We start from the raw sequence: 25050 nt of genomic DNA on the forward strand, positions 1-25050 counted from the left end.
AAGGAGCGTAGCCCTTGCAGATGGATACTAGAGAACTTCTGTGAGTGTCCCAGCCTGGCTTCTGAATCTTAATGCAGCAGATAGCAGCAACTTACTTCTCAGATAGCTTTTGAAGTATATTTTTCTTCATGTTTCCTTTGGGATTTCCACATCCCCTTTCCACCATCCCTGACTCTTAATTCCTTCTGAATCTGAGCTGATGGTCGTGGAAGCTGAAAATCAAGTAAAATCATGATTTCCTCCCACTCTCATGTAATGCAGTAAATGATGACTAGCTTCATTGTAGGCTGCCCCAGTGGGTGGGGAAAGACATGCTGTTCTGTCCCTATGTGTGTTGAGAAGAGAACTGGGCGTATATGTCAGAGGTTTCAGAGATGCTCTATGTTTGCTCAAGCCCTTTCTTACTTAGTTCCTCTCCTTTGCAGGCCATGGTGGAAACAGTGAACAACCTCCTGCAACCACAGGCGCTGAATGCCTGGAGGGATCTGAATGCAAGTGAACAGCAACGTGCAGCTACGAAATTGCTTGACACCGTGGAGGACAGTGCCTTCGTGCTGGCTGATAACCTGCTGAAGACTGACATTGTCCGTGAAAACACTGACAATATCCGTAAGAGACAGAGCCCATACATACTGGGAGCACCAGAGGGAGAGTAAGGGTTGTGAAACCTGACTTCAGTCTTGGCTCTACATTAACTGGAGAGCAGTGTTGGATGTGTCTTGGCCACTGGTGTGAAAAACTTAGAAGTCTTTCCAAAAGAGCCTAAGGGAATAAGATAACTCCCTGTCCTTGAAATCCCATGGGAAAAGAGAACCTAAATTGCCTTTATTACTCCTGGCTTCAAGTGCAAAATCTGTGCTACCACACTGAGAGTTTTGCTTCACAGGGAGATGGTTCATCAAAATGCAATTGTGTTTCATTTCATACAAATTCGTATCTTTATTTGGCTGATTGTTGATTTTAATTAAAAAACAAGCATGATGGAAAGCACCAGAACTCCCACTGTGCATATGTAAAATGAGAACAACTCTTCTTTCTTTTTCTATGAATACAGATCCCAAGAACTGATAACATTTACAGAAAGTACCAATTGCCAGTGGCAAAGAACTAGCATTTTCAGATTTTCATTTTAACCATTGTCCTTAATATCCTGAGGTTCTTGTTTACAAGAACTAGTTGTCTTTTGTTTCCGCAGAGAACTGAATTTATTTGATTTTTTATTTTTTATTTTTTAATTAAATCTGAAATTTCTTCAGGGCAAAGATTTAGAAAAAAAGTGTCTAGTGTGAAACCTTGTAACATGATTCCTCTACTTTCAGATGGTCTGGAACACCATTTTTTAACTTCCAAATATTATGTAGGTGATTATTTTCAGTAGTGATTTTTCTTACTGTTGGTCTCTCTTGCAAACAGAGCTGGAAGTTGCAAGACTAAGCACAGATGGCAATCTAGAAGATCTGAAGTTTCCCCAGAACACGGGCCATGGGAGTGCCATTCAACTTTCAGCAAATACTTTGAAACAAAATGGTCGAAATGGTAGGTATACAGCACCTCTGCCATGCTGGCCTTCTAAATCAGTTGTGTTTCAGGCATTGTTTTTGAATGGCTTGTAATTATTGTTTTGTATTTAACCATTTATAAGTTTAGTATTAATCGCTCTGTTAATATTTACGTTAATGTTAATGTCAGTTGCCCAAGCCCTTGGCTGAAGGCTACATTGGTTCGCAAGGAATGTATTATGTTGCCAAGTGACTGATAGCCTTCAAAAGCATTATATAGTGGTAGAAATACACCAGATCCCTACACGATGTGTTTGTTGGGGCACAGTGCTGCATCCAGAGAAGTACTTTTAACTACTGTTATCTACCGTGGGAACCTCCACATGGAATAAGAGCTTTGTATGAGTAACCTGCTTCACAGTGGGGCACTATGCATGTTTCCGAAAGGAAAGGGAAGAAACAATAGCAACAAATCTTAATAATGGGCCAACATGGCAGAAGATCTTGATTAACTGTTAAGAGTTTGCATCTTTAGTGCCTTTCTCTCTGAAGGTTTTGAACCTACTAATATACCATAAATTTAAGATGATACTGTGTATGAATAGTCTTCAAGCTGTCTAGTTATTTATTTCCAGATCAGAAATTTGAGCAGATACATTTGTTGATCTCTCCAGCCTCACTATAGGCCAACTTTAAACTGCCAGGCTTTCTACTGATGGGACTGACATGGTCCTATTTATGAGTTCCTTTAAAGTTTATACTTCATTCGGTCACTTTACTGCTCTGCAAGGAGTGTGCATTTTGTGACGGCTGTTTTTTCAAGATTAAGCTGTATGTAGGGGAAAAGCAGTCTATTGCAGAGTTTGATCACTACACAGAGTAATAGGACGTTACAACCAAACTAGATGCATTAAAACTGCCAAAATTTTAGACAATTGCTGAGGGAAAAATTTGATTTGGTGGCTCAGAAAGAGAGTTTTGCCATTGGCTTCCTTGATGGGTTTTGATACTTTTAAATGCAGGGTTTAAAGAACAGTGCTTCTTTTAGAGTTGATGTAAAACCCAAGATGAGCAGCAAAATTCCAGTGGGACAGGCATTTCACCAGTGAGCTTTGGAGAAGATATGGAGGGGAAGAGAATTGTGTTGGCAGAAGGAAGGAAAGTCTTTATTTCTAAGCATATCAGTGGAGTACTGGTCAAATTGAGGGAGCCCCATCAATTTTTATCAGCTTGGCATTCACCTAGAGGTTTCCAAACAGCTATGAAAGAAATTATTGTAGAAAAATTAAGCTTGGGAAGGACCTTTGGAGTCATCAGTGCTTCATCTTCTGCAGAAACTGGAGTGAAACAAAAAATATTCCCCACACAAAGGCAAACTAGTCACATTTGGTTCTTATTTGAAGCCTCTGAATTAAAACAGAAAGCAAACAGGATGATCTCAGCTAAAGAAAAAAAAAAAAAAAAAAAAAAATACAACCAGTTGGCTGGTAGTGTGGTGTTTTTCTGTACGTTTCCTAGTGGTGGGTATTTATGGAAAGAGGCTTATCTGATTGACAAATTTCTGCTGTTTTTGTTTTGCTCTTCACGTGAGATTGGAATTGTATTGGAAAGTTTTGGATTTCCTCTCCCAGATTGACCTCACACTTCTCTGAGGTAGTCCTGATTTATTAATGGGGGTTGTGTTGGACTAAATTATAGTTTTACACTGCAACTCTATGGCAGGCCAGAATGAAATATGTTTCCCAAGTGTTGCCTGGAGAATAGTGTTAAGTCAGGTGAGAAATGCGTCACCTGGCCTCTTTTCTCGGGAGCCAGTTTTTCTACTGATTCCAAAATTAAGCTCACCTTTGCTGTCCATCTACTCCAATCTGTTTGCTTATAAGAGTTTGTTTTGCAGTGGCAGCTCTTGCCTTTTCATCCTTGGACCACTCGGTGTGTTTCATGGTGCTCACTGGTATAGGCAGGAGAAGGTGAATTTTCATATACCACATCTTGATTCTTTCATGCTTTCCCCCCCAAAAAAAAATTAAGTTCATTCAGAGAAGAAATTTGTCATCAAAAATGAAAGCCAGTACACTGAGCTGGATATCTAACTTCACACTGCTCTCCTAGGTGAAATCAGGGTAGCCTTTGTGCTGTACAACAACTTGGGCACCTATCTCTCCACGGAGAATGCTAGCATGAAATTAGGAACTGAAGCGATGTCTACTAATCACTCCGTCATCGTCAACTCCCCTGTCATCACGGCAGCAATAAACAAAGAGTTCAGCAATAAGGTTTACCTGGCTGATCCCGTGGTCTTTACTGTCAAGCATATCAAGGTGAGCAAGTTTGAATACCTTTTTTTTTTTTTTTTTTTTAAATTCTGTTTCTATTACAAAGTGCCATAAAAGTTTGCTGATCTGAGGCCCCCAGCAGTCCTTGATTAGATTTTGAATTACACATTTGTTCCTCTGCACTTTGAGTTGTTTATGGAGAATATCTCTTTTGTATTGCATTAATAAAAGTAAAGAAAGTCTCCTTTGAGCTGATGCCCATTGCTCAGTTGCTGACATACGTCATTCTGTAATTAAAAACCAACAATATATTAGAATAGGCCATAATATTATTTTATCATGGTGGCAGGGGATATTAGAGGAAAGTGGAATTACAGTGAAAAAGGACAGCTAGCACTCCTGTTAGCCAACCACAGTCATTGCTAAAGTTGATTGCTTAAAGCAATTAATTTCTCTGCTCTGCAATGCAAATGAAGCAATCTGGTTTTGAAGAGCTGAATTTAGTCTATGTCTGAAATTAATCAAGAACAAAGAACTAGGTTTGTGTTAGCAATGAGAGCAGCAACAACCTAACTTTCTCTGGTGCTGACAAGTAATACTTGACTTCGAAGTCATTGTTGATTGTTTATCTAAAATTAAAGAGTAAGAGTTACGAAGTGCCTCTGGTGAAAAAAAAAAAAAAAAGGTAATGTGTTTAGGAATCTCTGAAACCCTATCATTTTACTGCATTTACTCATTGCTTCCCTGCAGCAGTCAGAAGAAAATTTCAATCCAAACTGTTCATTCTGGAGCTATACTAAGCGTACCATGACTGGGTATTGGTCCACCCAAGGATGTCGCCTCCTGACAACTAACAAGACACACACCACATGCTCCTGCAATCACCTAACCAACTTTGCAGTCCTGATGGCACATGTGGAAGTTAAGGTAAGCTTTGCAAATTCACAGGCTGCCAATGCACTGAACAGTTGCCAATATAACACCATGTTGTTACTGCAAAGGGCAGCTGAACAGGGAAATTGCTATGTCACGGTAACTCTAATGATAGAGACTATCTCATGTAAATCTTCTTTCTGCTATGTAGTGAAAAAGTAGACAGTCACAACTATGCAAAGACTGCACTGATCTCCTGGCATGGGCAGTTCAGAACTGCAGATGACTGGTGAACAAAACTGGCCATTCATTCCACACATCCTTTGCATAACTGGCCCATAACATATCCTTGCTTGATCCTTGCTCTCAGGGTCCTAGCTGTGCCAGCAGGGAGCAGCAAGCACCTGCATGGTGGATGAGGAGCAAGCAAAGACTGCTTTGTTGGGTTTGAGTTCAGTGCCTTGCTTGCAGCAGCTGGAAATACACTCTGCACGTATTTGTGAGGTGTATGTGTGGAGTCAGAACTCTTTTCCAGCCACCAACTACAGGAGAAAGATACATTCTTTGTATCTCACAGCTACAAATAATAAAAAAAAAAAAGCTCATTATATCATCCTGTCTTGATTTTGCATCCCCTAAGGTTGGTACATACCAGTTAGTTCCTTTGCCAGCACCACCTTTTTGGTGTAATAATGGTTTCTCATATGAGTAACCCCACTGTAGCTAATGAATTTGTTCCTGAAAGTAAACATTCCTCATGGTGGTAGTGGGGAGAGGACTGCACATTTGGGATATTTTTCAAGAATGAGACAATGTTTGAGTTATCTTTCATTTCCTGAACTGTCTTTTCGGTCTTTAGTTGAAAACAGTTTCACTTGCTGTAGAAAGGAAGCCCTGATTCCTGAAGATCTTTGGCCTCGTGATTTTCTTTGTTGCACTGTCTCCATTTTGTGTGCCTTGCACTGCAGCTAAATTGACCATTCTGAGCTAGATCCTGTAGGGGCTTCTGTTTGGGCAGACCATTTCAGTCACTTCTATGGCTGCATTACAACAAAAGCTGTTATGGTTATAAAATACCTTTTCTTAGTCTTCAGCTATCATTCCTTTGTATACGTTTGTTTCACTTAGTAATCTGAAGAGGAATTTGAAGAGCTAAAATAAAATATATATTAAAGCACTGTCATGCATGACCAATGCTCAACAAAAAAGAAATAGGAACCTGGCAGCTCATTTGCCACAACAGCTGTGTCCAGCTGAGAGGAATAGGATAGATGTGCTGCTGCAGGATTATGTATCCTTTGTATTCTGCAGGAGTCACTACCAGTCGAAGAGCTGTGCCATTAAATGGCTATGGCATTATCCTAGGAGTTGTCCAAATAAATGGTCAATTCAGAGCATGTGTTTACAGGTTAACAGTGTTCTGCGGTCTAAGAATGTTTTTCCCAGTTTCTCATAATTGCTTGAATATTCACAAGAAATGTACGTTTGGCTGCTTATCACCTGCCTGGAATTAACAGATATACCTGAGTCACTGAAGTCAGAGGTTGCACCTGGGAAATGCAGATAGCTTTCCACTCCAGTGATGTGAATGAGCATGATCTGTACTGCATGTTGCAGATACAGGTTAGCACTGAGCAAGCCTCTTCTCAAACTGCAGATAGGTCAGCCTTGTCTGCATGGCATTTCACATGAACCTCATTAGGCTGTTAGCACTGGTGTTATCTCATCTTGCAGAAAGAGAAGGCAAGACCCTTGCTTGCCCACGCTCAACCAACAGGTTGGAAAGACCTGCAGCTGGAAGCTTCCTGAGTGCCAAGCCAGTGTGCTATCTGTCTGTGGATGCTTCTGGATGTTTGCTCTCAAGACTTTCAGGTCTTGTTTTATAGCTTGGCTGCAGCCAAAGTATCAGTGCTCTAACAGCCAAATTGGCTTCACTTTGCTGATTCTGATGCAACCAGACAGCTTCCTGGCATGTTTGTTTTAGTGATCATGCCAGTCTGAGGGTGAGGGCAGGTGGGTATCCTGCAAACATCTGTAACTCTTCTCTCTAGCTGCTCATCACCTTGCTCTTCCTTGTCCTACCATATTCCTCTGGTCTGCTGGTGGAACTGGCCATCTGGCTATCTCAATGCAGATCTAGGAAGTGACATGTGTCACATTTCTTATCCTGCTGCAATGAGTTTTAAAAACTTTCTAGCTGAAAACCTGCTGCTTTGGAGAGGTAGTGGTTTAAAAATAAATGGGAATTGTTTTCATCCATTGACTTACACCCATCTCTTGCAGATATGCTCTACTGTCTTTTTGCTGTCTTGCATCTTGTGCAAGAAGGCAGTTTGCGCATCTGAAACCTTTCAGTTTTCTTTGAGATAGGACAGTCCCTGGGGAAAGGATGCTGTGTGCTCATGCAGGACCTCTCACAGTGGTGTTGGGGACAGTGGGCTAGCATCCCTAAATGGAACTGTCCTAAGCACTATTAATGATATTCTGAAATTTTTGCCACATTAACAATTTTCTCCTGTAATTAATATCTGTGATTTACTGACTTAAGGTTGGTGGATTTTTGGAAGCATAAGGAGCTTCCTTTGCTGTAATGAGTATCCTCACACCCTGCCTAATGAGACTGAACACTGCACGTCGTGGGAAGTGGACATCTGAGTCCTGCTCCTTAATCAAAAGCCAGCACCAATCTGACAAGTGTCACTTCTGCTCATGAATGATCTCCCTCCCTGGTTGCATGGCAAAAGAGCATGTTCTGCAGAGGAGACCTTGGTGGCTGCTCTGGGAGTTATGGACTGGGATTTAATTATTAGCAGAGCGTATGTGGCAAGGCGGAGCTGGGAGGTAGCACCGCTGAGCAAATGATTGATGGCCATGTGGCTCTCAACTCGAAACAGCAATATGTCTTTGTCCGAAGGAGCAGAAAATATCATTGGCTGACCACGGGCATCAGGGATTTATTGGTGTGCTTCAAGAGAAAAAGTTGTTGGGATCAGTTCCAGTCTTAATAGAAACTCCCAATTAAGAGGAGGAGACTTTACTTTGAAGATACCTTCGGACTGTTAAAATTAGTTGGGCACAGATTTGTTTATGTGCCTAAACTGAAGGCCTCCCTTTATTTGCATAGGAATTTGGGCATACTTGGAAGCTTTCCTGGAAGTGACTTTGGGCTACAATGCATGGTGGCTGTGGAAAAAGGCATATCTAGAAAAATCCTGCCCTAGATATTCTTTTCCAGGGCTGGGACAAATGTATTTAAGTATGGTAAACAGCAGTGCCCAAACCCAAGAGCTTGCTATGCATGCAGGGTGGACTTAGAACTGCTGGGAAGAGCCATGTGCCTGTACCTGTTGGTGCATCGTCCCAGTGAGGGTTGACCTTCAGTACCCACAGTGGTCCAAATTATCCTTCCGGACAGTTTTTCAGGGAAAATGAGAACCTTTCCTTGAATAGCAAATTTAAGACTTGGAAGCAAATCACTATTTTCATCAGCTGGGAAGTACATTTGGCCTGTGTTATTGCAGTCTTGTGGATATTTTGTTAAATCATGAAATGCATTTAATGTAGATGAGGTCTGTGTTAAATGTCTATCTATTGTTTGTACCAGTGAAATGATCATTATGGCCCTTAAATTCTATAAAAACATTGTAGTTCCCATGCCAAGAGAGGAAAACCAGTAGTTAAATAAGTCATTCTTCCTATGTAATTGCTGCATGGTTTTTCTTCAAAATGTTTTTCATATAAGCTTGTGTTTTGCATCATAATGATTATAGCAGTTGCATCTTAAATGTACCATGGGAAAATATGCAGCCAGAAAACAAGTTCAGTGCTAGTGGGAAAATGCAATTAAAAAAAAACCACCCAAAACAGAACAAGCAAGGCTACCTTAGGGTAGATAAATGTTGCTTATCAGTGTGTAGTGAGTGCCAGAGCTTACTCTTCTTTAAGTATATAAATAAATAAAGAAGGAAAAGGGCAAAAAATAAAGGTGTTTTAACAGTAGCAATTAGTCTGAAGCTTTCAGATGTTATTCTATACGACACATTACATCATGCTAATTATTTGGGGAATGGAACTGTAAAGCAAGACAAGGAGAGAAAGGAATAAAAATATATGAAGTCTAAATAGAATACAGTGGTCTATTGCCTAAAGCAATACAGCCATTTCAGATATAAAGAGCAAGCTGAAGTTATTGCAGTGCTAGCTTAACTGTATATTAGCACTTGTGGGATTAAGCAGCAATGAATGAAAGCAGAAGCGGGTGCAGGATCGCAAAAACACTTAACTACAGAATTAAATTACTGGAACTAATATGTGATGAATTTTGCAAGACAAATCATTTTGTACCATTAAAAGAGTTCTCAAAAAGAAGTATATTACACGTTGCAAAAGGTAACTTCTTGTAACGTTATTAAATAAGAACTGTTTTAATTAAACAGAACAGTAATTTACTTGTCTTCAGTGGGATTTTAAAATTCAAAATACAGCTGTATTTGAGCTTGTGTTATGAAATGGAATCTGTGACACCAACGAACTCTAAGAGTAAGGGGATGTAGAATGCACATCTGGTTATATATTGCATGCTTCTGCTGTTATGAATGTCTTACCTGCAAAATGCTGTTAGCATTTGTGTAGCCTCCCCTAGAAAACTACACAAGCCCTGTTGGTAAGAAAATCTATCATACTCTCTGACTGACCTATCATGAATCACAGAAATTACCGATAGGATGCCTATTAGGTCAAGTAATCTGTGCCTACAGGGTCAATTCAGAGCGGTATATCTGGTAGTAATCCTTGAGCTTTTTGTCTAGGTGGACTGTAAATCACTGCAGCAAGTTCCTCGAGTTCCCAACTCTCAGTTTGACACATACCATTTTGAAGTAAGCTGTAGCTCAGTCTTACTATTCCTTGTTCTGCCACCACTTCTTGCTGGTCTGCATCTGTGCATTCCCTGAACTGCTGGCCGAGATGTGCTCAGGTAACAACTTCAGAGTGTTCAGCCTGAAAAAAAAAAAAATTAGAGCCTGCCTTCAAAAAGATTGAGACTGAATGCTGAAAGCTGCAGCATATTTAATTTTGTTTCTTAGTTCTCTGCTTACAGGTGCCAGAAATTTGAGAGCACAGCAACTCATTAGCTGTAGCTTCTTTTCCCCTCCCAGTTCAGTGGGTATTTTTACTTAATATCATCCTTCTTAGTTCTCTAGTCCATGAGCTGTGGCTAGATCCATGGTAAGGAACTCTGCCACAGATTGGGAATAGCATCACCCTTCAGGATTTCTTGATCCTCTATCCTAAAATTTAGGATGGAAACAGTTTTCATTCGCAAACACTGTGCCTTGTCCTGTTTATTGCCATCCCCTTCCTTTCTCACCAAGAGTAATGTTTAAAGCAAGCTTCTCCTTGATTGGATTTTAGACTTTTTTTTTTTTTTTTAATTCATCTCTGACTACGTGGACATCTATTTGGTCCTTATGTCTCTATGCCCATTTCATCCTACCCTCCCCTAAATAAATTTCTTAACTGGGGAGACTGTTGTGTCTTGATCATATTTTTTCAGAGTTGCTGTGTATCTCAACCATTTGGATTGCCTCTTTGACATCCAGTTTAAATCTCATTTTTGAAAGAGGTGAATGGAATGAAGAAAGAGAGGAAAAGGTTGTGCTTTGGCTCTTTAAAGAATAAGCAGGGGCAGAGGGGAATGAGATACCTCATAGCTTGTGCTGTTCCTTATCTTGTAAGGTGTAGCTGTATGTATGAGGACTGAAGGGAAGGTTTTGGTATGGTGTAGCCCTATCCCTGCTCTCCTGGAACTGGGCTGGGTAAGGCCATCAGCGTGACAGAAGGAGCTGACAATGCTGTGACCAGGTTTTTCTGGGAAATCAAGTTAATAAGCCAGCAGCTTGGCTGTGTAGACATCTACACTGTGATCTTGGCACCACCACCATGGCTTGTTTCTGGAATTAGAGATGCCTTATAAGTAAGCAGAGCTGTGCCACTTTACTAACTCCAGCCAGCATAGGAGAGGGCCAGGATGTTGCTATTACAGATCCAAACCACTTCTCCTCACCTGCGTCACACAGTGTGACTTGTCACAGGAAAGCTGCAGCACTGTCAGGAGTGAGATGGAAACCCTGGGCTCTTGCCACACACCGTATCCGCAGCATGGTTTATAGTGCATGGTGAGATGAGATCTGTACCCATTTTAACTTTGTGTATGCTCCTGTGTCACATTATTCTGGCAGCTAAACCACTTTGCATGAGTGCTCAGAATTTGGAGCCTTATTTAAAGGATGGTAGTAAGGAGCCAGTGACATTGCACAGAGGCTTCGGGGGGGGCATCAGGCTCTATTCCTGGATTAGGTTCTGACACTGCCCATGAAAGCAGGGCAGAGATGTGCTGCCTTTGCAGAGTACAAAGGGGATGCACACTTAGGGGGCTACTGTTTTCCAGCAGAACAGGACTGACTGCCTCCCTTGGTGCATCTTTGGAAAGGAAGGACAGGATGGTTTCTACAGCAGTGGGCCCCCTCCCCAGCACATGTCCCACTTGGCCACGGAGGAAGGAAAGCCCCATTGGAACGTGCCTGCATAACCACAGCAAGAAGTGTTATTAAGAAGTCCAGGAGACCTTGGGGTTTCCTCCCAGTCCAGGAAGCCCAGCTGACACTTCTGGCATATCTACAAACCATTTGCTTGTAAAGTTAAGTCCTTTGTGCTTTGCCATGAAGCATTACAGCTAGGCTATAGCAGTAATCCTCTCTTGACACCAGTGATGGGAAAAGAGGGCAGAGAGAGCCTAAACAGCTCTGGAGAGCTGCAAATCTGAGAAGCTGCAGAAGCAGCAGTGCGCAGGAGTTCAGATCTGTCCCACTTGGGTCTCTGCCCAGCCCAGCATTGCCAGCTCCCACCGGGCACCGAGTGGTCATATCTGAGCGAGTCGATGACACTGTGTTATTTACTGCTTGCTTATTCCTCCACCTCCAAACATATTACTCTTTCCTTTTCTGAAGGGACAGATTAGGCAAAGGAATGTGTCCTTTGCTGCTGGCAGCCTGGTTTGGCTGCTGTTTTCTTCTACTGATGTTTTTAATAAGAGAGGAAATGGCTGTTCATCTTGGGGAGAGCCATTCTGTCATAAGCTGACATACCCTGGGATTTGTTTTTATTAGCTCAGCTCTGCTGTGCCGGCGCTGCCAGAGCTGCTCATTGATTTCACAGCCTGGATAATGGCTTGGTTGCCTGTTCATCCACTGTGGTGGCTATCGGGGTCCTGCAGCTCCTCCTGCACAGGTTTCCATCAGCGCTCTTTTCCACCAGTTCTTGGCCCCACTTGAGCAAAAGAAAGGCTTTATTCCAAAGCCAGGGAGCATTTCTTTCACTGAATTTGGGATCAGATTCTTCCCTGAGTTGCAGTTGTTAACTTCCTTAACAAAGAATATTTTTACATGTGTATTTTTACAATGTTAGTGCAAACTTTTCTGCTTTTAAGCCTGCAGTGCAGTTTTGGAATCCAAATGCATCCACCTGGAAGTTACTGTGTAGTTCACTTAATAATTGCTCCTATGCTAAAAATAACCCTTGTGTCAACTTACCTGTAAAGCTAGCATGGCTTTAGCTGTAACAAAACTCAGTGGCTTGCATAAGGGGCCATGAAAGTCTTGATATACAGGTCTTGGCAGTCATGATGCATTTGGGCAAGTTGGTGTTTGATTGATACTGTCAGGAAATTGATACTTGTCATGACATCTGGGATCTCCCATGGGTTATTCCGGTTGCCAGCATCTTCGGGAGATTATTGAGAAGAACAAGTTGACTGTTATCAGCACTCTGATGGTTTTGGATGTGTTTCACATGCTTTAGGGACCTTAGGGCTTGCAGGGTTCTACAAGGATATCATTAGTGTATATGTCAAAGCTATTTTGTCCTTGGTCAGGGAGTGCTTGAACTGTGCTGGGGAGGAGCAGGGTAAAGAGATGATGTGCTTATTTTATGTGTCTCAGTGGTTGAGGGAATGAGCTTAGATATTGCAACCCAGGCACAAAATGTCAGTGTTCTATTTATTATACCTACCCCTGCAAAGTCTCATGCCAATTGGGCAAACCAAACATTGCTGCCGTATTTGTCATGCAGTGTCACAGGTGATAGCAAGGATAATCTCAGAGTATTGAGGAGCGATTACCTCAATTCCTCCTTTTTCTACATTATTCCTGTGACTAGCACACTCTCTATGGCTAGTGACAGGGGTTGGTCCCTTCTTAGAAAGAAGAGTAGTTTAGGGCCAGTTCTCTTTAATGTTTTCCTCATTGACTGGGATACTGGACTTGAAGATATACTGGGTATATTTGTAGATGACACTTAGCCGGGAGGAACTTCTGACTCCCTGGAGGATAGAGAGGCCTTGCAGAGAGATCCTGAAAAACTAGAGGGCTGGGCCACATGAACAAGAGCAAGTGCTGGATTCTGCAGCAGGGAGGGGGCAAGCCTGGTTATGTGTACAAATTGGAGGACAAGAGGCTGAAAAGCAGCCTTTCTCTGAACTATGTCTCATATATGGGAAGAAGCCCTGAGTGTTCCTTTTGCTAGGCTACCTGTGCCTTGGAATTTTTAAGTCTGTGCCACCGGCCTCATGTCACCCATTCTTCCAAAGCCCTCATCATTGTTTTCTCTTTACATATACATGCATTAGCAGCATTGTCCTGCTCTCCCAGTCCCAGAGCCTTCTGTCACTTTTGCCTGGCAGGTCCCTCTGATTAGGTGAGCTGGCAGGGCTGTTCAGAGAGACGTTATCTGCTGCTTCTCTGCAGACTCAGATGAAAAAGACAATGATTTGAAAGGCTCAAGGTTTGCATTAGCATGTTTTTGTACTGAATTTAGAGGAATGGATGAACTGAAATGACACAGATAGAGGAAATGTGCGGCCACCAGGAAAACAGTGTGCACTTAGCTTTCTTGGTTTGCTGGATGCTAGAGGAGCTGCATGGAACAGGCGTTTCTATCGTGGTCAGCACTAAGCGCACAAGGATTTCATGCCTCAGTCCTGTACTTGATACACCTAGCTCCTGTGATATCAGAAATGCTCAAACAGTTCTGAAAGAGCATTTGGGGAAAGGAGACTTCATCTCTCTGCCTCCTTCAGAGAGTCTCTTTCGAAAGAAAACCTCCAGCATGGAAGAGATGGAGGGTAAATCCGCTCCCCATCTTTCATTATCATTTGATGCCTATCACTCATGCTGATAAACCCAAAGAGCTGAAAGATTTGAGTTGTTTCTCACGGGTGCTGACATAGCAGAGTGTATATCAAGAAAGGCCTGACATTTGATGTGGCTTTATCATTGGCAGGCAGGCAAAGAAAATGGATAAATTAATCACCTTTTTCCTCCATCTGTCATAGGTTTTTATCCCACAGGGAGGAAAATGTTTCCAGTTTGTCCTGGCTTTTTGAAGTGTGACACTATTGTATTTGCCAGTCTAAATAATGCCTAAGTCATCAAAATGCCAGAAGTGGAGGGAAATGTGAACACCATTTATAACACAGCCTGGTGGACCACAAAGCTGGATTTCAAGACTCTCAGGTCTTTTTGAAAAGGCCCTGGAGACTTCCAGGCAGTCTTTCCCCCAGCTCTTGGACTCTAATCACTTAGTTCTGAGCAGCCACTTTGTGACTCGCCATGTATTTCTCGTTTCTTATTTACATTTTACTAAGTAGTGATATCTCTAATTTCACCACATCTGGTGGAAACCTGTGGAGTTACTGGTGAATTTTACAGCCTTGGTCAGGTGGTGGAATGTCCTCACTATTAGAGCCTTTACAGTCTCAGAACTCTCCCCTCTTTTCTGCTAAGCAAATGCAATGCAAGTTCAGGAGCAGTGCAGAGATGTTTATCAGCCAAACCAAAGCACACCTGTGCTGCACTTTGCAAAACATTGCTGCTGGATTAACTGCAATGGCTATGCTTGTGTGATTTGTGGTAAGTGTGTTACAAGCGAGGGAAACGCTCACTTGCCCAGCTTTCTTAACACCATTGTTTTGTTAGACTTTAAAACAAAAGTCATGTGAAAAAAGATGTCTTTTTTTTTTTTTTTTTTTTTTTTTTTTTGTCCTGAGGAGTGTTCCAGGCCACAGTTTGACTTCCCAGGAGTTTTAAAATATGGCTCCAGGTCTTGAAAAAGAAAAATGTTCTTTCTTGTTCCCTGTTGAAAAGAAAGACAAGACATTTAAGTGTTCTCTTTCTGTCCAAAACCTTCAAGCTCAAATATGTCTGTGGATGAGTAAAGAGTCTTTTTTACTGCTAAATGGTTTTAACAGACTTGTGGTTGTCAACTCCACAATGTAGTGTGTGAAACATCTTTACACCTGAATCACAATGTTTGATGGTTCTTTATACAGTACATCCTCTTCTTTGCCATGTTTGTGAAAAGTGGAGCTGCACTCAAGACTAGCTATGATGTCTCAGTGTTTTCAGCAACAGCATCATTATTTCTAGGATATTCCGAGGTCTGAGTCTGTCTCAGCACTCATAATTTGCCAGATACTTTGCAGTATGAGTTTCAGGCTGCTGGATTCAAGTGTAGGTCCATTTAGTCTTAATATCCTTCATTAGTTACGAGTTCATTGTGCCATTACTTGCTGAGTCTGAGGGTCTCAGATAACCTCACTGTTTGCCTGGGATAGATTAGAAGTTATGCAGTATGTGGCTGATGATCTTTTTGTTGTTTTATCTCCAGCACAGCGATGCGGTGCATGACCTGCTTCTGGACTTTATCACCTGGGTGGGCATCCTGCTGTCACTTGTCTGCCTCCTGATCTGCATCTTCACCTTCTGCTTCTTCCGTGGGCTACAGAGTGACCGCAACACAATTCACAAGAACTTGTGCATCAGCCTTTTTGTAGCAGAACTTCTCTTCCTCATTGGCATCAACCGGACTGACCAGCCGGTAAGAGGCAAAACACTTTTTGTTTCCAATGTAGGCTCTCACCTCACTGCATGTAGGATGTTAGCATGGGGTGGGATATATTCCATTGCTTTTTTAAGCCCTGTTGAGCCCTTGCAGGGTGAAGTTATCAACTCGAAGTCAGATTCTGGTTACTGAAAGGAGGTCAAGATACTTGGTTTTATTAGCTGCCTTGAGATCACTAGACGGATAGAAAAAGCTACTCCTTGAGTGATGCCTTTCCACATTTATTTAATTCTAGATTGCATGTTGGTATTCTGTTGTGTTTTTTTTTAAAAAAAAAAAAGCCTTCTTCGTAGCACTGGAATGGATTCTGCATTTTCATGGTGTTTCCTGTTTTTCAAATCCCTTCCCATAATATCCTGCCTATAACTGCTGTGTTGGAAAGCCCCTGATGCGTGTCAGACTTTTTTTTGTCCACAGCACCCAAGGATATTCATAGGGCATGCTGACATTTGGAAAGTCGCCTAGGCAAAAATGTTTGTGGAGAGACTTTGGGAGTAGAAACACAGCCTTTGTGAATCTACAGACAAACCCCAGTGCACTGGAGCACTTAAGTCATCCATCCTGCACACTTGTGTGCATGTATGCCTGCATAACTGTCTGTCAACACACACACCAGTCAGAAACAGAAATCTGTGTATACACAAAACAAACACACATACCCTGGAGTTAACAGCCAGAGAGTCACACTGAAATTGAGGGTCTGACTTGAAAATCATGGGAGCCATGGAAAAAACCTGCTCATTTTAGTGGCTGTAGGGGTGTTGTTTGTAAATAGTATGCGTGCATATGTTTGATCAGCAGGTGGTACAAATGTGCTTATGCTGCTTATACTATATACATCTTTATATGTTTGTTTACCAAAGTATGTACATACCTGCTTTTGTATCTTTGAATATAATTTGTATGTACACTTGTGTCTGTTTAAAAATAGTTCATATATATGTTTCCAAAGTGAAAAAAATGTTGTTACATTGAAGATGGTAAAACAAGAACTCCTTCATTCTTATTAAACCTCCCTGTGAGAACATGTTTGCATGTAAACTTGAGTGTTACGTTAAGTTTGTGTGGTACAAACACCTTCTCTGGCTCTTTTTAAATCTGTCTGCAGATTGCCTGTGCTGTCTTTGCTGCCCTCCTGCACTTCTTCTTCCTGGCGGCTTTCACCTGGATGTTTCTGGAAGGTGTGCAGCTCTACATCATGCTGGTGGAAGTTTTTGAGAGTGAACACTCCCGGAGGAAGTACTTCTATTTGGTTGGCTATGGCATGCCTGCACTGATCGTGGCTGTGTCAGCAGCAGTGGACTACCGGAGCTATGGCACAGACAAAGTGTGAGTGGGGCTTGGCTCTACTTGGACCTGGGGAGGAGGATGGGAGAGGGGAGGACAGAGGGAAGTGAGGAGGCTGGGACACAGCAGGTGAAGGATGCTGTGCAGGCAGTTGTCAGCTGAAAGGCACAGATCTCTCTCCCATTGCAGTGCATGATCATACAGCAGAAATTCCCCACCATGCAGAGATTTGCAAAGGTGTTTTCCTGGAAAAGTCTGTTGCGGAAAGTTTCATCACATCGTTTATAACATCAGCAGAGGTAGCTCTTCCAAGTCTCAGCTTCGTATCAACAAGGTCACCCTTCTTCTCTAACCAAAGGGTGTTTCTCATTTACGCGATGAAACATTGCTTTTTTCTTCTTTATTAAGTGTTCTATCAAATTATTTTGCTTGGAAGCTCAGCTAGATGGTGACTGTAGAGTGCATTATGCTCTTGGCGAATCAGAGCAGCTACATCATTTACCATTATGAATATTCTTAAATGTTTTCAATGTTGCTGAAACTGGAATCAAAGCACAATTTAGATGTTCGTACAACACCATCTAATAGAAAACAGAGCGAAAATTCAGCCTTTGATTTTCTTTGCCAGCTTTGTTACAATAGCACAGTGCATTTTTATTGATGTTATTATTTTTTTTTAATTTCCCTTGTCAGGCTGCCTTTCCATTATCATTTTAAAATGTTCAGTCTGAAGGCACACATAGCAAAAAGCCAGTGCCATTTCTAAAGTTCTATTTCAGCATAGCTTGGGTCAGAGTGTGGCAGTAGTTGATACTTCATTAAAACCAATTGCAAAATTTTCTCCTGAAAATCTTGTTGGCGTACACAAACCTGAGTCTTTGCAGAAACAAGTCTGTAATGCAGTGAAACTGTTCATGATCCATTACTGTGCCAGCAGGTAGGCTTCATCCGAGGTGCATATTTGCATCATGCTTCTTCCACAAGTGGGAAAATAGCAACCTGAATTTATATGCATCATACTTTGTGGAAAGGAAATAGCTCATGAAGATAAGGGCAAGGGGGAGTAAATTTTCAGGGAACTTTATCAATTTATCCTGGCAGTGTGACCTACCATAACAGGCCTAGGGGTTAAAGAAAAGGTAGCAGAAGATCCAATTACAGTTTCTGGAATTCCTGTAGTAGATGTATTTCCATCAGTCACTTCCTGCTTTGTGCCCCAATCAACTCTGCTATTCACATCCTGTCTTGAATGATATATAATCCCCCACTAAATCAGGTGTTGAAACATTCTGCTGAGGCAGAAGGCAAATTTATTTTTGCTGTAGTGTTTTTACCGAGACCCATCTCTTCACAGTGGCCCCTATGGGGCACTGTGAGCCCCAAACACTTTAGGCTGTGAGTCCAGATCCCTAGCAGGTCAGCTGAGATGCTTCCTTGCATCTGCTTTTTCCACCAGTCTGGTTTGCAGCCTATTTGTTCGGCACCTTCAGGTTGTGACTGGGATGATGAAGCACAGGTTTGCTTGCCCAGCTGCCTTGAAACAGTTTGCCCATGTCTTCTGCAGCATTACTGTTGCAGGACTTGTAGCAGCAGAGCAATTCTGGTGCTGGTTTGAGATGAAAACTAACACCAAACACATTGTTTTATAGTGCTCTGTAGCTGATGGGTATTGAAGATTTCTTATAGTAAAAGAATTTGCCCAAATCCAGGGTATCCCTTTGGACATGAGGCAGTAGCGCTGCATTGGCATTTGATTGATTTGCATCTCTCCCATCTATACAGTCTCTCTTGATGCTCTGCAGGAACAAACCACATGCAAATGAGTGGCAGTTACCTGCATACAGCGGCCTGTCTGTAGCATGGGAACACATGGCACCTAACCACAGCTCCTATGAAGCACCAGAGCAGCTTTGCATTGCTGAAACATATCCACTCCAATTACATGTGCAAATTTTCCTTTTTGTAGCACAGCAGAATAAACAGCCTCCATAGAACATGCCGCCTTTCTCTAGCCCAAATATTTCTATACATAGGTAGTACAAGCAGAAAGTTAAGCTGAAATTTGCTGGAGATGAGCTACAGAGCTTTACTTTCTTTGTGTTGACAACTCAGCAGTCAAAAGCCTGTGCCAGTAAAATCTCTTTCCCTCCCCACAACATGAAGTAGCATTTTTAATGTTTAAACATATATACAATATTTTGCAAATAAATATTTACAGAGATTTATAGAGCCTAAAATATTTATTTATAATCTCTAATTCTAGTGTGCACAATTTTATCACATTCTCATAGTGGAAAATAAAAAATATACAATATGTTTTGTATAACTATCATGCTCCATCTGGTTGATGGATGATGATGTATTTTTCTGTGTAATGTTATTAGAAGGGTAGAACTGATTAGAATTTGTAGTGAACTATATGCCAGGCATACATAATTTGATTGCAAGAAGTTGCTTGGTTTAGCCTGGTTTTGTAAAACATCCTCTGGAATATATTACTTGCCTTCCTCCATTATTTATTGCATTTGTTTAAGCAGGACTTATGGAGCTGTTAGTGTTATTTGTTTTTCACCTGGCATTTGGTGCCACCCTTCATACATCTCGGAAAGATTTGCTTAGACACCCCATGTAGGATTTCTTGATTTGATTTTCCTTTCTAAACCCAGCCACTGTGCCCAGATTATGTAGCCAGAAGCAGGCAATTATTCCTCTCTCTGTTTCTTTCTTCATCAGTTGGTGCTTGTGATTTTCTGCCCTCATGTTTGTATTGACGCTTTGGAGTAGCTGCCCTCTGAATATACAGTCTTACACTTAATTATGCCAAGAATTGGCATTGTCTCTTTTCCTTTCCTTTCCTTTCCTATCCTTTTTTTCTTTGTTCTTTTTTAAATTGTTTGTTTTTGTTTGTTTAAGAGCAGTTCAAACAACCCATATTGGGGATTTAGGGCTAATTAGTTTGATGATATAACTAGGGAGTAGCACAGTGATTGCATTAAAAGACCACCCCATTCAGACCAGTTGGGACTGTTTGTGTGAGCAAGCTGAGCCATGGTCCCTTTTGCCCAAATTACTCAGTAGTGTTACATCTCATGTCATTCTGACTGTCTGACTAAAGCAAAAGTGCAAAGAAGGAAGCTCCACTTCAAGCACTGTGGTCAGGGGACCTCAAGCAATTCCAGCAGTGCTCATGTTAACTTCTAAGTGGACATTTCTTACACTGGCCATTTATTTTCAGCAGCTCAAGAAAATCTGAGGTCTTAAAAATAACTGAAAGCAAACATCACAATCTAATGGCTGTAACAAATCAGCTGCTGAGTCTTAAATGTCCATGTCTCCAGTTTTGCTACAGAAAATAAGATACTGGGATTACAGTTTTATAAAGCTACACCATTTGCCTTGTCCTCTGTGTTAACCAAATCCATCCATCTCCTGCCTAGATCTGATGTCAAGCACTGTGGTGGGCAGCACTGCAAAATGCAGTGGAAAAATGGCATTTGCAGTTGTTAGTGTGCAAAAATTACTTGTGTTAAAAATTCAGTAATGGACTTCAGCAACATGCCTTTGAGAAGACTTGCTCAAGTAGCAGGCCGTCCCAAATTGACAGTCAGAAGCTATTCCATATTCCCATACTATCCTGGGTTTTATATCAATGCCTATTACGAATCTCAGAGGAGAGCAGCTATACTTTGAATGGCTCAATATATTCTGTAAAACGTATTTTGTAGGTATATTCATCCACTGGTGATCAAATTCATTGTGCCAGGAATCTCTCTATAGTTTCTCTCCCCCCACACAGTTTGGTATGCTATAAAGCAGGATATACATGGTAAGCAATCCAGCTGTCATAAAGCAAAATGAAAGCCTGGTGTATGTACACAGCCTCCAATTCCATCAGCCAGCCACCAACATTATTTGCATGTTAATGTTGCTGGAAAATAGCTTCTAACAATACAGTACGTCTTGGATGGCTCTGTGAACTTGTTTTATTTTCAATGTTTGCTCTGGGTATTTGGTGGAGGAAGCGTGAGCAATGTGGATGCTGGACTGTGTTAAGCAGAACATATATTACACCCTTGGAAGGCACGTCCTGCGCATACATATCCCATTACCGCACACAGACAAGAAGGCTGCATGGCCATGTGAAACGAACTACTGAACTCCCATGAACAACATGATATGTTAGGGCTCTTCAAATTTTATGGTCCAATGGCAGCTAATGATTGTTTATTGGTTATATTTAATACACACCAGGGATAGTTTAGTATTTGATTTCTCTTCATGCAGAAAACAGAGTAAACTCTTTGTAGTCTTTATTACTTGGGAAAAGCTTTAGGTGAATATAGTGACTTGTCATTGTGGAAAGGAAGGAAATTAAAAAGTAAAGAAAAGCGATGGCACGGAGCTCATTACAAGCGCAGCACTGAACATGCTGGTGTGACTCTTCGAGACAGTAATGGGGTTTTGAGTATTTCCCACATCCATGGATGTGTGGATAATCTGCTCTGCATTGTGCTGAGCCCTGAAGCAGCTTGTTTGCTTAATGACAGCAGAGTATAAACTTGTAATAAGCAAGTCCGTGTTCACAGTGCAGCTGTGCATGGGGGGTCAGAAGTAACCCGGCAGCCCAAGATTAGCAACTTTTGGAAGTGAGTTGGCTGATTGCTTCCTTGTTTCAAGGAGCTCATTTATGCAGCTCATTGTGTGCGTGGTTTTGTCTTTAAGGGAAGAAAAGCTCAGTGTGGTACTTGTTTGATTAGCAATTTACATCTCTGCAACAGAATTGGCGGGATGCCTGTGTTTGGATGTTTCGTTCTTAATTTGCATTTTTAATGAGGTATGACTTAAATGGGCTTGAAGCCGCATCACTTGCCGATGACCACAAAAAGACTGGCTTTTTAGAATCCCTGTGTAGGTTAGCTGTAACCCTACAGCTTTCAGTTTAGCTGCCTGAGTGTCATGTGAAGTTTCATTGAAAGGCAGTGTTTTATATTAAAATAAAAAATTACACCACCTCATTTGAAGCATGCAGAGAGGCAAGAAAGCTTTTTCTGGTTTTTGCAAGCTGTCTCTTGCTCTTGCTCAGATGAGGCCATCTCTTACGGGAAGGGGACTGCTCTGCTTAGCATCTGCACCACATAGCTGGAAGGCAGGACCTCTGCTTGCCTGCAGAACAAATCAAGGACCTGGCTTCTGCGCTGCTCCCTGTCCATGGGACATCTTCATCGTCACTGCATTGTGCGCTACAACCAAAGGGACCAATTTTTAGGGAAAAGCAAAAAACTTCATTTGGCTCACTGAGGAAAAACTAGTTGCTTTGTACTGCTTTGCTCAGGCTGGCCCAGCTTTTCCCTCATCTTGCTGTATTTCAGCTTTCACCAAGCTATGACAGTCTCTTAATGAGCAGGATGATGGGGACAGAGGAACAAAATAATCTTGGAGGTGTGGGAGACCTCTACATAAGGAAGCTGTCGTTACTTACATAGCAGGGAAGCAAGGGTTCAAAAGCAACCTCCCAGAAGTTCAATGGATCATCTTTGAGCTCCTTGTTGTTGCCAGGAGCTGACAAGCCTGGAAGCCGTGGGGAAACCCAGGGCTGTGGGGTCTCTTCCAGAGGATTCAGATTTAAACAAATGGGTACAGATTTTACCCATGTCTCAATCTACGCATGATAAGAACCAACTACATCAAATGCGACCACATGGTTGGCCAGCATGACTTAAGGATATGATGTTTTAGGGTCATGGCTAGCGGACATGGTGGTGATGTCTGACAGCTTGAGTAGATGATCTTAGTGGACTCTTCCAACCTTTACGATTCTGCGATTTTAAGGAATGAAGAGAGGCGCTTTATGCCTTTCTTCTTGCCTTGGCTTTCTGAAAACAAGCTTGTACTTCATGCTGAAGAAAAACCAAGTTGCTTGGTAATTGCAATTCACCACGTTCCCAACGCCTGTGCAGCAGGGGCTGGGAGATGTTTTGGATGATGAACTTGCAAAAAAGTTCAAAATATTGTAATTTAAAAAGAAAAACATACCACCTCAGAGTCATCTGCCACACACAGTCTACTCAGCATGCATATCATTGAGAAAAAACTGTGGGCTGCTTATCTCCTGATCTGTGTTAGGCAGCTGAGGCATAAGCACCTGTTACTTTTTTTTCTTTTTTTTTTTTTTTTTTTTTTGGGGTAGGATGGGGTAAGTATTAGTACATAAATGCCCTGGAATGTGTGAGCTGCTGCTATGCAGATACCTTTTTTGATGGCAAGGGACTCTTTACAGGTACTTCTATTCCTCTGTCAAATCTACTTGCAATTGGCTGACATTTCAGGTGTTATTATGAGTGATACACAGATGTCATGATCACATAAAATCTTTCCTATAGGAAATCAGGCTTCAATAGTTTGAAGTCACTCATGTTGCTCCATCATGAGCTGTGTCTAAATCACCTTGAACTTCCGCTGATGTAGAAGAAACAAGATTTCCATGCAGTCACTCTGAAGATCTCTCAGTTTGCCTTGCATGTTTATGATTGATGCAGTCTCATTGAGTTTTTTGGTAAAAAGCTGCAGAGCTTATTCAAGACTGACAGTCACAGAAGTGCCTGTATTTTAATTTGTGATAAATACTGGCATGACCATAAATATCGGTACATCTTTGCGACTGTGGAGACCTGAAATTTATACAGTCAGGGAGGGAAGTAGGAAGCTTTATCTACAGCCTTGAATTTATTCATATCTTGACTTTTCTTGGTCGCTGAGGTTCAGGACATGTTTTATTCTCTCAGCAGAAGACTGTGCTGATCTCTGCTGTGGGGCTTCTGGCACAGACCTTTCTGCCTATTTAAATTCCATTGGAAGGGGAAAAATTCAGTGAGTGCATAGAGCTGTCATTTGAGAGAATTGCCATCTTTTCTGCCATGATAAATTCATATATACAGTTCCTGTCACTTATCTAATTATGAAATTTCATCGGACATTTACTATAAGAGTGTTTTTACGCTTTCTTAGTCCTCTGTGTATAAATGGAGCTGTGATTTGCAGCGTTGCAAACACGACAAGATATTATTATTTTAAACATCATGTGAAACTTTCTTAGAATTTATATTCATCTGTCTTGTAACCAGTCACTTCCATTTTGTCTTCCTGTCGCCTGGAATGAACTAGGAATGGAAATATAATTTCCCGGGGGCCTGAAAAAAATGGGGGGAGTATTAAACGCAGTTGAAATTAAGCGATTAATAATTTAGTTTTAGGCCATGAATCAACTTCATGGGATCACACAGACCGTATGCAATGCTCGAAACATTAGTAGAAACAAAACACTCTGGAGGATCAGGGAAATAAAACGCTCTAAAGGGGAAGTCGCTGAACCTAATTAAACCTCAGCCTTCTGTTATCAAAATCATGCTTCCTGTTTGCAACAAATTTGCTCTGATCAGCTTGATGGAAAAATGTCATCTCACTTGACAGTTGACAGACAGCTTGTGTTGCATCAGAGCTGGAGAGGAAAGCTGAGCTTAAAGCAAAAAAAGGCTCCATAGCTACTCATCGGAGCCCTTCCTTAAAATAAAACGTTTTAAGGTATTTTTCGATGGACACAGAAAGCCCTAGTAGATAGGCCTTGTGCCATTTTCCCCCTGCTTCCTCCAGAGGTAATTATCTTATTCCATCAATAGCACTGTCAGAAATCGGGCACATAATTCAGCATTTAAATGAACAAGCAATGTAATATTTCCTGTCTCCCACCGGCGTGTTTTGCAGCTCACATTCTTCTCTGTCACTTGCTCACTCTTGATGTATGTCCTGGGTGCAGTCCTTGAATGCCTTCTCTCCCCTGTGTTTCATTACAGATGTTGGCTCCGACTTGACACCTACTTCATTTGGAGCTTTATAGGACCAGCGACCTTGATAATTATGGTAAGAACTCCTAATTAACTACTCCATCTCTCAGGTCAAGAAATAAAACTTTTGCTGTCCCTTTACTCTGTATCTTTAATTTACACAGATTAGTTTGAGAAAGGCATGTTCTTCTGTGACCCCACCTGGCACAAGCAATTAGAGGCTCGTTACAGGAGGCTCTTTATGTGGTGAAATACTCGATCAAATCAGGGAGGGGAGGGCATGTAGTACATACTCTGGGCACTGCCTCAGAGCAGGTGCGC

The 25050-nt window shown here is 41.6% G+C and overlaps 1 protein-coding gene across 4 annotated transcripts in view; it reads left to right on the plus strand.

Moving 5' to 3' along the window:
* ADGRL3 (adhesion G protein-coupled receptor L3) overlaps nt 1-25050 on the plus strand; it is a 490651-nt gene that overhangs the window by 411935 nt on the left and 53666 nt on the right. For all 4 annotated transcript variants that reach the window (XM_090139058.1, XM_090139055.1, XM_090139056.1 and 1 more), the window contains 7 exons: nt 426-609; nt 1414-1536; nt 3612-3820; nt 4526-4702; nt 15371-15580; nt 16713-16933; nt 24739-24805. In XM_090139058.1, the coding sequence (XP_089995184.1) occupies nt 426-609; nt 1414-1536; nt 3612-3820; nt 4526-4702; nt 15371-15580; nt 16713-16933; nt 24739-24805 (1191 nt within the window). The remainder of the gene's footprint in view (nt 1-425; nt 610-1413; nt 1537-3611; nt 3821-4525; nt 4703-15370; nt 15581-16712; nt 16934-24738; nt 24806-25050) is intronic.

Source organism: Phasianus colchicus, chromosome 4 (assembly GCF_987193195.1).
Source record: "Phasianus colchicus chromosome 4, bPhaCol1.hap1.1, whole genome shotgun sequence".
NCBI lineage: Eukaryota > Metazoa > Chordata > Aves > Galliformes > Phasianidae > Phasianus > Phasianus colchicus.